At 37.7% G+C, this 13,912-nt stretch overlaps 1 protein-coding gene and 1 pseudogene across 1 annotated transcript; both read left to right on the top strand.

Moving 5' to 3' along the window:
• Window positions 1-2,088: 2,088 nt before the first annotated feature.
• On the top strand, window positions 2,089-4,692 carry LOC113513755 (spherulin-2A-like). The gene is made up of 2 exons (XM_026897739.3): window positions 2,089-2,231; window positions 2,560-4,692. The coding sequence occupies exon 2, from the start codon at window positions 2,616-2,618 to the stop codon at window positions 3,423-3,425; it is 810 nt and encodes a 269-aa protein (XP_026753540.1). The 5' UTR covers window positions 2,089-2,231; window positions 2,560-2,615; the 3' UTR covers window positions 3,426-4,692.
• A 5,179-nt stretch (window positions 4,693-9,871) lies between these two features.
• On the top strand, window positions 9,872-12,740 carry LOC113509249 (spherulin-2A-like; annotated as a pseudogene).
• Window positions 12,741-13,912: the final 1,172 nt, after the last annotated feature.

The following is a 13,912-nucleotide window of genomic DNA, read 5'->3' as shown; positions in this document are numbered from 1 at the left end:
TGATAAATTTTCTATTTGATCAATCTGTAAGTATAGATACTAGATATTTACCAGAGGGAGACTTTGTACAAAAGTGGATTGCTTGGGTACCTCTGTCCCATTCGTGTTTCAACCGTGAAGCAGTTGTGTTTGCATGGCTGTGTTCCGGTTTGAAGGGTGGGATATGGCGTGAATTTACTGGGTACAGAGGAATAACACCTGAGTCCTCAGGAATGGCAACGCGTGGGGGGTATCATGGGCGAAACAGTATACTCTGTTATGTCCATGGTACTGCTCATGTCTATAGGCGACGGTTACCACTTTCCATCAGGTGGACCGTTAGCTTGTTTGCCATTCTAAGTTGTATAAAAAAAAAAGATAAAAACAAGAATTTTTCACATCGTATTAGAACTGATGTAGTCATGAGATAACAGTAAAAAAAAAGCATAAAAATTTGTCGTGTGGTCCCGACATAGAATGGACCACCCCTTCCTTTCCCGTAGGTGTCGTTAGTGGTGACTAAGGGAACTGAGTAGTCGAGGGATGGGCAACAGCGTTCTTGTTGAAACATTACCAAAGCCTAACTGCGGTTGCCAGGGGGAAAAGGAATTGTTAGTAATGGGACTACATTAGACTTAATGGGTCCATTAGACTTAATTGACCCATAGCAATACACACTATCGGGTCGACCTCCACGCGGTTTCCCCTGGAAACCATCGTGATTATTTCTAGTGGAATTCGTCACGATAGGCTAACTGACCTGTTTTCATCGTCACCTATCATCCTTCACTGGTGCCCCGCCAGCGTATACCAATAGCGCAGGCGAGTTTACCATTCCATTATCACCTATTACAAAAAAAAGTAGGTCTGTTAGAATCCATTACTAACATCTCTTCCGCCCAATATATAATATATAAACTAATATTTTGCAGTAAACTCATCCAACTAACACCAAATACTTTTTACTTTGACAATTAAGTAAATAGTTTTTTTTTTTTATTTAGTGCATGAAAATAAAATGTCTGTGTTTAGTTAAAATGAAACCAATTCATATAGGTATTTCGCAAAATACGACAATGTATGTATTTTGCTTATATGTTAAATTTTGTGGTTTCTGCAACAGTTCAGAGTCTAAAGTACATATTAACTGAGCAATATGACTTGCAAACATGCATTTATTAGATTTATTATTTATATTTAAAAATACATGGTAATTTTTTTTTTATTTTCCTTCTATGTATAAGGGAATTTTATAGGTTAGAAATCGTAAATCTAGCTAAGACAAAATTTTTTTTAATGGAAATTTTGATAATGGAACGGTAACCCCGCCAGTGCTATCGGTATACGCTGACGGAGCATCAGTAAGGGGTGATAGGTTTTTTTTATTGGATGAAAATGGTATGGTATCCCCGCCTGCGCTAACGGGATACGCTGGCGGAGCACCAGTGAAGGGTGATAGATGAGAATGAAAACAGGCCAGTTAGCACATCATGATGAATTCATCAGGAATTAACCATGATAGTTTCCAGCGAAAAACAAGAGCAGGTCGACCTGGTTGGGTATATTGCTAGCAATAGGATTCTCAGTCTCCATTACTAACAATCCCTTTCGCCCCATATTTGCAAACATGCATTTATCAGATTTATTATTTATATTTAAAAATACATAGTTTTTTTTATTATTTTCCTCCTATGTATTAGGGAATTTTATAAGTTAGAAATCGCAAATTTAGTTATGTCGGATTTTTGTATGGATTATAATGAACTGGTAACCCCACCAGCGCTATCGGTATACGCTGGCGGGGCACCAGTGAGGGATGATAAGTGAGGATGAAACAAGTCAGTTGTCCTGTAAGTTAAAATGTACATTTATATTATTATACGTATTATATCTCTATATGTATTTATAAAACTTTATTTTAAATTCGATTGAAAATGAATAATTAATAACATAAACTTTATTAGGTACATAAAAGCGAGATAAAGAGGCAACAATGGACAAAAATATATATTTTATTTGTAACTATAAATCAGCTTGTATATTAATCATACAAGATAAGTATATATAAATACATATATATATATATATATGACGTAATGTTTTAAATCCATTATTAATGCCGTGGTGGGCGGTACATACGCACAGCAAATATTAAATCTTCAAAAATTCTTATATCTAAGTTTATAGTTTTTACTACGATATCCCCAGTCAGGTTGACATTCACGCCCCCTACTTTTGGACGCTATAGCACCGTGAGTAATTCCTGGTTTGAAACTTAGTTGTTCTTAAATTCAATTCGTCACAAAGGATAGATATGTCAAACTATTATTTCAGCCGTTAACCGTCCACTGTTGGACATAAGCCTAAGTACCAGTAGTTGCCACGCTTGACAGACGGGTTGGAAACCGCAGTTAGGCTTTTAGAGATGTTTTAAGAGGGACGCTGCTGCCCATCCCTCGCCCTCCCCTAGTCGCTCTTCCATCCAACTTGTAACTTAGTAACAATATGGTTGGTTTATTCGAATTTACTTCTCGATGAGAATATTTTTATTTAAAATTTAATATACTTTCCTATTTTTAGGACAAAAAGGCGTGGAAGTATCCGAATAGTCTGTCCTGCTCATTCTGATCGGCGCCATGATACTGGTTGAAATCGTCGCCTCTGACAACCGAACAAAATCCGTGGTGAATCTCTCTGGGAGTAGCAAAGCCATCATCAGTGACACGGAGCGGAACCTCTTCCGCTTGAGCGATTACAATTTGAAGAAGGCCGTCGAGGCACACTTCGGACAGCAACCGACAGACGCCTTCCTCAGGAGTCCGACACCCTGGGACGATCTGTACCAGAGATACGGCTGGACGCAAGTCTCCACGACACTGACTCCTGTGGTGGCAAGGATCCTCAGAGTCAGCTCAAAGCCGAGCGTCATTGCAACAAAACACTTCCAAAACGACAGCACACGGCGAGCTACATTCAATGGCAAAATCAAAGAGGAAGTCCAGAACACTGTCATTTCCTCGTGGGAGAAAAGTAGTGACTTCAGCGTTGGTCTGAACATTAATTATAACTTCGGCACCAAAGTGACGTCTAGCAGTGCCGGTGCCTCATTCTCTTATACATCCAAATGGGGAGAGAGTAATTCCATATCGGAGGCCGTGACCGTGGGCTCCGAGTCGGGAGTTGAAATCACCCTGGAGCCCGGTCAGGGTGTTGTAGCCGAACTGCATGCGACACGGGGCACCATGGAAATCCAGGTGGACTACGAGGCTACCCTCTGCGGTAGTACTGCTATCAACTACTATTACAAATACAAGGATCACCACTTCTGGGCCCTGGACATCAACGAGGTGATGACAGCTGGAGGCTTGAGAACCTCCGTGCAGTCCCGGGAAGTTATCAAATTTGATTACTACTCCGATTCAACAGTCGTGATTAAAAATGCATAGACCAATGTATGCATGGTACTGCCATAAGAAATATTTTTATATTTACTGTAATTCTTCAGTTCTTGAGTTTGTGTTGTTACCGAATTCTGTTTATACAAGCAGGTGTCTAGATGAAAGTGGCAACTTAAGTATTTGGCTGATTCTTGAATGAGTAAAATCTCATCATCAAAATCTCTCTCTCTCTTTCATCAAAACAATCTCTTATAAACAAATTCAATTTTCACTTCTTTTCACGACAATTATCAATGATTGCTTTTGTTTTCTTATTTCATTAAAAGATTTTTTTTTCAATAAGCCTCGTTCCATAAGGAACGGACCAAGGTCGATGACCATGCTGCCTTCAGTTTTCATTAATAGATAATGGAAAAAAATCCTTTTTTTTTATCTAATACTTTCAGACTAAATTCTATTGGTATAATCTAAAATAATATTATAAAGAAAGATTTTATTATTCGTTTTATAATAATAATAATTTATTTGCATAAATGTAGTTGAAATAGATCTAAATTAGTGTTATGGAATCACATATTTAGCCACATTGTTTTAATGGCGTGCAAAATGTAAACTCCTATTTAAGTGGATACGTTTCATATAATTTCAGACCTTACAGTAACAATATTTATTCTAATTGCAATAAAAATAACCTCAAAAATTACCTATGAAATTAAAAAAAAATCTTTCACTTGTAGATAGCATTATCAGCAAACAATATAGACTGTATTTTAATAAAAAAAAAACACATCATAGCCAGTGTGTATCTATAACTTTTTATATATATATATATATATATATATATATATATATATATATTTTAAGGGCTTTTACCTTCTTCAGGTATATCAGTCCTATTGTACCCTGAATTGATTTCTCCAACAAAACTTTATCTACCTTCCCTAGACGCGGAAAGAGAAGAATTAATGGGCATCAATAATTTACACAGATGTTCAAAAATTTCTGGTTTAAATTCAGCTAACATAGATTGAATAAGACCAACATTCAATTTATTTAAGTTAAAGTGGCGCATGAATTCTTCTCTTTCCTTCGTGTTAATATGACACTCTAATAGAATATGATGCACATCATCGATGGTATTACAAGTTTGACAATGGGGTGACAAGGACTTTCCCATCATATGTGCAAATTTTTTTATATCTATAACTTATAATTATTAATTTTTTTTTAAATTTAATTATAAAAAACTTATTTAAAACTTATGTTATATAATTAAATTTTAGGTACATAATATTACAGTTTATTTAATTTATAATTATTGTTTTATTTTTATTTCATTACACTCATTATTATAAATATTTTTAATCTTCATAAATTAATTTAATAAAAATACTATTATTTTTATAATTGTGTACAATGTAGTGTATTAATTATTTTTATATTTTATTTTTTGTGAGCCTTTTTTTTATGCAACTTAGAATAGCAAAGAAGCTGACGGCCCACCTGATGGAAAGTGGTTACCGTCGCCTATAGACATAACACGGTATACTGTTTCGCCCATGATACCTCCCATGCGTTGCCATTCCTGAAGACTCAGGTGTTATTGCTCTGTACTCAGTAAATTCACTGCCATATCCCACTCTACAAACCGAAATATAGCCATGTAAACACAACTGCTTTACGGTAGAAACACGAATGGGACAGAGGTGCCCAAGGAAACAACTTTTGTACAAAGTCTCCCTCTAGTGAGTGTACAGCCGTTTCTCGTTATAATATTTTGCTTTGTAAAAATAAAACAATGATTTTAATCGTGTTATATTGACTAGTTTCCTATTTTTTTATTTATTAAAGTAAACCAGAAATAAAGTAAAGCTAAAATATGCATTAATGTACCTTATATTAAATACTCATAGATATACCTGTCTATAATTACTCCTCTCGGTCCAATGGTTGGCTGGAAAAGATCGCTCTTAGCGATAAGATCGCCCATTGTTTTCTCATTGTGATTATTTCTTGTAATTGTTTGTATCTATAATAAGTTTACTATTGTAATCTTTTGGAGGAAACAATAAAGAGTACTCTCGCTGTTGTTTCGTAAGATTTAAAATATTTAAATTTAGAACGCATATAGATAGATAGATAGATAATTTATTTACACCACTTGCAGCACACAAATTACAATAAAAAAAAAACATACACATAATACACAGTAAAAGAGACAAAAGAATGAAAACAAAAAACACAAAACAAAAAAAAAACATAAATCTCCTTTCTTTCCCTTCCTTCATGCGTGTGCCATAGTAACACAAAATGGTCACAACTCAGTTTATTGCTTTGCCCTTAAAAGAGCAAAACACTAATATTCTGTTGTGGCCAAGAGTCAGTCGCGAAACTACTCATTAAAAATAACAATAAAAAGAAATATAAATAAAATGCGATCAGCGATTAATGCTTTACAAATCGCAAATCCGGCCCCATATAGAGTATTGCTGTCACTTATGGGCGGGAGCACCTAGATACCAGCTTGAACCCTTCGACTCAGTGCAACGACGAGCTATGCTTGCAAGCGATATCGAACCCTTAAGTCTTAGGAGAGATTTTGCCTCACTCTGCGTGTTCTACCGCTTGTACAACGGATTATGCTCAGAGGAATTATTCAATATGATGCCTACGGCCACTTTCTATCATCGTACGGCTCGCTATCGACAGGGAGTTCACCCTAATACCTTACAGCCTAAATGGTCGCGTACAACGCGGTTTCAGAGATGCTATTTCCCACGAACACTCAGGTTATGGAATGAGCTCCCTGCCGAGGTTTTCCCAAGAGACTACAGCATGGGGTTCTTTAAAAGGGGGATAAAGAGGTTTCTTCAGGGTCGGCAACACGCGCGCGTAATACTAATGGTATTGCAGGCGTTTATAGGCTACGGTAACCGCTTACCATCAGGTGGGCCGTATGCTTGTTTGCCACCTCAGAGGTATAAAAAAAATGCATTGTGTGTGTCCATTACATTCGCCTCCATTTGATATTATATTCTAAATAAATAAATAAATAACAGATACCATTAGATGAGGGGTAGTCAGAGATCACTTTCTGTCACATTCGTGTAAAAAAGTAAATATTGCTTCTGAATAAACACAACGTTGTCTCGTAATGAAGTAAAGTCTTATTTATATAAGAATTCACTTCATTACGAGTAAATACTTAAATTATATAAGTAAATTTCACATGCACAAACACACTCACACATATGCTCTTGAGTGGCGATCCCGTACGAGCAAATGCAGTGTAGGACGAAACTAGATGGAGTGACGACCTCAAATGTGTTGCAGGGAGACAGTGGATGCAGGTGCCCCCCCCCCCAACATTGCTGGTTGTAAGTGGCTTTTTGTTACTGTGGGGGGGGAGGGGGTGGGAGGGACGGACTAAGGAAATGTTAGTAATGAAATCTAGTAGACTCATTACTAACAATTCCCCCTAGAAACGATCTAGGTGAATTTTTGATAAATTCATCACAATTGGCTAACTGACCTGCTTCATCCTCACCTGTCATCCCTCAGTGGTATCCCAGCGTAAACCAATAGCGCAAGCGGTGTTTTTTTATGAATGATAATGAATTGGTAACCCCGCCTACGGGGGGGGAAGGGGGGAAGGGATTGTTAGTAATGAGGTCTAATAGTCCCGTCGCTAGCAATTTACCCTCTCAGGTCGACCTCCACGCGGTTCACCCTGGAAACCATCATGTTTAATTGTTGTCGAATTCATCATGGTGGACCAACTGATCTGCATTCATTCTCACCTATCATCTTCCACTGGTGCCTCGTCGGTGTATACCGATAGCGCGGGCGGGGTTACCATTCCATTTTCATCTATTAAAAAAACCCCGCCTGCGCTAACGGTATAACGCTGGCGGGGCACCAGTGAGGGATGACAGGTGAGAATGAAAGGGCAGGTCAGTTAGCTCATCATGATGAGTTCACTTGGAATTCAGCACAATGGTTTCCAGGGGGAACCACGTGGAGGTTGAACTGACAGGGTGTATTGTTAGCAATGGGACTAATGAGTCCGTTTTACTAACAACCCCTTTACCTTAGGGGGGAAAGGGATTGTTAGTAATGGAGACTGGGAATCCCATTGCTGGCAATATACCCAACCAGGTCGACCTCCTCGCGGTTCTCCCTGGAAACTATCATGGTTAATTCCTGATGAATTCATCATGATGAGCTAACTGGCCTGTTTTCATTCTCATCTATCACCCTTCACTGGTGCTCCGCCAACGTATCCCGTTAGCGCAGGCGGGGTTACCATACCATTTTCACCCATCAAAAAAAACAACCCCTTTACCCCGCGCAAGCGGGGTTAGCATTCCATATTTATCTATTACAAAAAAAAAACTATCAAATGAGCTGCATACTTGTTTTCCCCCATAGAATGCTTATATTTAGACACTTTTACATTTTCGGAATGATATCAATTTCCGATTCTAGAGATAAAGAGACATTTTATTTTATTTTTACTTACACGCTATTTTGTTTTATCAGTTTATTTAAACGGGCATTCTTTATTAACAGAAGAATTAAGAAACAGCCTGTATATATCTAATAAACATATTAGATATATACAGGCTGTTTCAAATAGTTCCTTCTGATTTTATTACCTTTCTCACGTCTCGCCTGGTGACTAGCGGATATCAGTAGCCATCATTGTCTGTTTACGAAATATGATTTCACCTTTGATATGCTTAATACATTTACAATATATTTCGGGAGGGGGAAAAGGGACTGTTAGTAATGGAGACTGAGAATCCCATTGCTAGCAATATACCCAACCAGGTCGACCTCCTCGCGGTTCCCCCTGATAACTGTCATGATTAATTCCTGATGAATTCATCATGATGTGCTAACTGGCTTGTTTTCATTCTCATCTATCACTCTTCACTGGTGTTCCGCTAGCGTATCCCGTTAGCGCAGGCGGGGTTACCAAACCATTTTCATCCATCAAAAAAAAAATATTTCGGGATCGTTTACCTGCTTGAGCCCAAAAACTCTTGATCTTTGGCCCAATCTAAATAAAAAAAAATTGATTCAAATTAGTAGCTGAATGAAATTCGCAGTTGAATAAATAAAATTAAATTAGAAAACCATTCGAATAATTCGATTTTTTTTTATGTAACTTAAAATAGTAAACAAGCTAACGGCTCACCTGATGGAAAGTGGTAACCGTCGCCTATAGACAGGAGCAGTACCATGGACATAACAGAGTATACTGTTTCGCCCATGATACCCCCCATGCGTTGCCATTCCTGAGGACTCAGGAATGATGTTTCAATCAGTCGGATTAATAAAGTCGCGCATCGCTATGTCAAACGAATCTTTCGAGGTCTTATTTTTCAAAAGACCGCGACCCCCTTTTATAACAAACGTGACTCCTCATGGGTCGCGACCCCCCGGTTGAGAAACAATGATCTAGGGATTTTTTAATAGACGAAAATGGAATGGTAACCTTGCCTGTATTATCGGTATATGCTGACGGGGCACCAGTGAGAGACGACGGGTGAAGATGAAATCAGGTAAGTTAGCCCATCAACCAACCAACCACAAAAACACTATGGTTTCTTGGATATGGAGAAGCTTTAGCTCCTTTTAGTATATCTAATGATGGCTTGTACACTAGGAGGCAACAAGTGGACAATAAGAAATGAGCCTAGTAAACTTTTTACCAAGAAACTTTGTACAAAAATCATTGGCACGTTCCTTTCTGTACCACCTGTATTTCTGCTTGAAAGCAGCTATACTAACATGGATGTGAAATGTAGTAAGGGACCCGAGACCACGACATTAGTTTAAAAGGTATTCTGCCAGCTGGTAGTAACTTCTGGCAAAGAGAAGTTCTTGCAATCTTGGCCAACATACCTCCATTCAGAGGGAAAAGGAATTGTTAGTATTGGGTTCTAACAGCCCCATTGCTGGCAATACTCTGTCAGATCGGCCTCCACGCTGTTTCCCCTGTAAACCATCGTGTTAATTCTTGTCGAATTCTTCAGGATAAACCGGCTGACCTGCCTTCATTCTCATCTATCATCTCTCACTGGTGCCCCGCTAATATATACCGATAGCACAGGCGGGGTTACCTTTTCATTATCATCCATTAAAAAAAAACATATTTCCATTGCTATTATTATGTAAGTCATCACATATTCCTTTCCCACTCGCTCGCCTTTGGAAAACTTAATCATAAAAACATATGCAATTATAAAATATCATAATTAATTCATGGTAAATTTGATTTATTTATTAAATGATGAGCCAAACGACCTCACTGGTACACCACCAGTGTAAACCAGTAGCGTAAACTGAAGACATAAGGCATTTTAAAAACACTCTGTACATTAATCATACGAAAGAAATATATATGTATATATATATATATATATATATATATATATATACATATATATAAGGCAAAACAATTAATTTCATTATAATTGGCTTTGTGGACCGTACATATACATAGTAAATATTACACAATTGGAAAAATATATTATTCTTGCATAGAAGGTTTGTATTGTATTATATATATATATATATATATATATATATATATATATATATATATATATATATATATTGCACTTGTAAAAAAAGATATAGCGATTAGTTTAACAACTTGTTAGCAAGGGAGGGCTTATCTCTGAAAGAATTGCAAATTCAGTGCAATCAGAATTATTAGCGGGGAATCTAGTGCAGAAAAGGTACTATAAAAAAAAATTTAAATATTTTTTTCTATCGGATATACCTTGTCGATTTAACCCCACGCCCCCTGCCCTCAGTCTCTCTGACATCGTGAGTGATTCCTGATGAAATATTGATTGAATTGCCCTAGATTCGATTTAAATTCGACATAAAAGATAGACATAACCAATTCGCCACTTAATGACAATCTAGTCTGTTATTTACTTTTTTTATTACTATTTTTTATTTTATTTATTTGTATTTTTGTTACAAAAGTATAATATTGTTCTATTTCCAGAACATAATGACGTCGAAGTGTCTGTCAATTTTACTTCTCATCCCGGTGATCTCCGCCAACATCCAAGTAAATGTCGTACCATCTGAGAGCAAAGCGCTACAAATGGTTAATTTCTCTGGAAGTAGTAAGGACATCATCAGCGACACGGAGAGGAACACTTTCCGCTTGAGCGATTACAATTTGAAGAAGGCCGTCCGGGCATACCTCGGACAGCAACCGACTGACGCCTTCCTCAGAAGCCCAACACTTTGGGGCGATTTCTACGACTGGTCGCAAGTTTCCACAACCCTGTCTCCTCACAAAGCAAAGATTCTTCTGGTCAGCTCAACTGTAAGCATCGTTTCGACACAACACTTCGAGAACAACAGCACGGGACTAGCTACGTTCAAAACTCAAATGAAACAGGATCTTCAAAACACTATCACTTCCACGTGGGAGAAGGACGGAGACTTTAGCGTTGATCAGAACATTCAGTACAACTTTAATTTCTTGGTGGATTCTGTTGGTGGCACGACCTCATTATCTTATACATCCAGATGGGGAGAGAGCGTGTCCAAATCAGAGACTGTGACAGTGGGCCCCGAATCGAGCGTTGAAATCGCCCTGAAGCCCGGTCAGGCTGTTGCAGCTGAACTTCATGTGACAAGGGGCATCATGCTAGTTGAGGTGGATTACGAGGCTACTCTCTCGGGTAGAATTGCTAACAACTACCGCTACAGATACAATGGTTCCCGGGGCCTGGACATCAACGATGTGATGAGAGCTGGGGGCTTAAGAACTTCCGTGCCGTCCTGGGAAGTTATCAAAATAGGTTACTATTCCAACTCAACAGTCGTGATTAGAAATGCATAGACTGTAATGTTCGCCGCGTGGTCCCGGCTTAGAATAGCCCACCCCTTCCTCTCCCGTGGGTGTCGTAAGAATCGACTAAGGGAGGGCGAGAGATGGGCAGCAGCGTCCCTCTTACAACATCTCCAAGCCTATCTTATCTTATATTCGCATATTGGGTCAGCTAAGCTGTTGCACGTCGACCCATCGGGATCTTTTGTACTTCCCCCTGCCTTATACCATCATTTCATAGATCCTTTGGGTTACCTTAACGATATCCCGCGGTTTAAGATATCTGTAGTCTCCTGGCTTTAAATAAGCCGTTCCCAGTAGCCTCATGCGCATGCTCGCTAACGAAACACAGTTGCACGTCAAGTGTTCCATGGATTCTGATTTCTCCCCGCACAGTCTGCACAGTGTGTCCGAAGATAGACCCATCTTGTGTAGTATATGCCTTATTGGCATATGTCCAGTTAAAACACCCATAATGAGTCTCACCTGTTGTCTGCCACCGCTGTAGATGAGTTTATCCCATCCTTCAACATTGTCATTTAAGAACTTTTTAGAATCTTTAAGACCCTTCAAAGTCCTCCATTCCTTTTGCTGTTTTTTCCTCACATACTCCTCAAGGGCAGAGTTAACAACACTTGATGCAAGTGCAACATATGGTTCGGGACCTATAATTTTTTATTCTGATCTCATCGGCCCTTTTATTACCTTTAATCCCAATATGTCCAGGGACCCATATCAAACTAACCCTATTATGCCTACTCAAATTATTTAAGTTTTGAATAGTATTTAGGGTTAACCCTGAATTCACCCTTGTTGATACAATTGCTTTGATAGTTGCTTGACTGTCACTTAATAATGTAAAAAACAAGAATATAGATATTCTTGTTTTTTACATTATTATCTAGATTCATTGTTTGTATCAATTCTGATACCGTATTTGGGAATTTTCCGTTCACCATTATAACCATATCATCCGCATATCCAACAGTATAGACTGGCCCTTCATTTAATAATGTCATTAGAGTATCCACTACAAAACTCCATAGTATTGGTGACAGTACCCCTCCCTGGTGGCATCCGTTAGTAGTAGTGGCTTATATTTTTGCCCCCAGTAACTCAGATTCTATAATTCTGCCTTTAAGCATACAGTCTATGCACCTACAGAGAGTGGAAGGAATGCCATGTTTCTTTGCTGCTTGATTAATCGAGATGAATATATTTATTAATATATATTCTATAATTATATGGGGTAAAGCAGCCGACATCCAAAGCATATTTGTTTTACAAAACCGTTCTGTTCGCGCAATTTGTTCTATGAGTAGTCGTGAATCATTAAGAGAAAAATTTAAATAAACAAATATTCTTTATATATAATTATTTATTAATATTATACAAAACTAAACTATGTAAATACCTAGTAAACATAACATGCTATTCAATTGACGATTTCCTTGGAGATAAATGCAATAAATTTCCTTAATATTATAATTTTTATACTGTTAATATGACGTTATTGGATTTCTTTGTTTCCATATATATATATATATATATATATATATATATATATATATATATATATATATATATATATATATATATATATATATATATATATATATACATATGTTTGTAAATTTGTGTACTCGATAGATAAGGTTCATCATAGAGGACTTAAGTATCTTGTTTTACCATTCATTGTTATGTACTGTTACTTATGTATCACAAAATAAATAAATGGAATTAAATTCTCAGCGTAAATTTTGTGTACTCGCATACGCAGGAATCTTCAACTGTTTCTTAAAAACAGCGATCTGAATAATCTTAACACTAGATACAAATACAAACTTGCTGTTCCGAAGTATCGTTTAGAAAAAGTTAATATGTCTTTTATGGACATGGGTATTTTTTTTTGATGGGTGAAAATGGCATGGTAACCCCGCCTGCGCTAACGGGATACGCTGGCGGAGCACCAGTGAAGCGTGATAGATGAGAATGAAAACAGGCCAGTTAGCCCATCATGATGAATTCATCAGGAATTAACCATGATAGTTTCCAGGGGGAACCGCGAGGAGGTCGACGTGGTTGGGTATATTGCTAGCAATAGGATTCTCAGTCTCCATTACTAACAATCCCTTTCCCCCCGGGTATTAAATATTATAATAAGATACCGAAAGATATTTTGGATCTACATTTTAATAAGTTTAAAACTGTTATTAAAAACACTTATTGAACAAAGCCTATTACAAACTAAACGATCACTTGAATGATAAACGTGCATGGTGTTAATGGATCATGTACGGGCTTTTAACGACCATGTACTTTTAGACATAGTACATTTAAATAAGTATACATAATGTTAACGGAGATTTAAAAGAGTAACTGTTGAGTTTCTTGCGGGCTCTTTTTTTTATACAACTTAGAATGACAAACATGCTAACGGCCCACCTGATCGAAGTGGTAACCGTCGCCTATAAACATGAGCAGTACCATAGACATAACAGAGTATACTGTTTCGCCCATGATACCCTCCACACGTTGCCATTCCTGAGGACTCAGGTGTTATTCCTCTGCACCCTGTAAATTCACGCCATATCCCACCCTTCAAACCGAAACACAGCCATGCAAACACAACTGTTTCACGGCAGAAACACGAATGGGCCAGAGG

The sequence above is a fragment of the Galleria mellonella genome, unplaced genomic scaffold, assembly GCF_026898425.1.
Source record: "Galleria mellonella isolate WM207_F2 unplaced genomic scaffold, CSIRO_AGI_GalMel_v1 utg146, whole genome shotgun sequence".
In the NCBI taxonomy this organism is placed as follows: Eukaryota; Metazoa; Arthropoda; class Insecta; order Lepidoptera; family Pyralidae; genus Galleria; species Galleria mellonella.
Note: the sequence above shows the minus strand (reverse complement) of the source record. Positions and strands in the feature narration are given on the sequence as shown.

Excerpts from the sequence above, each read along its gene's own strand:
- LOC113513755 (XM_026897739.3), top strand. The coding sequence starts at position 2,616 with ATGATACTGGTTGAAATCGTCGCCTCTGACAACCGAACAAAATCCGTG.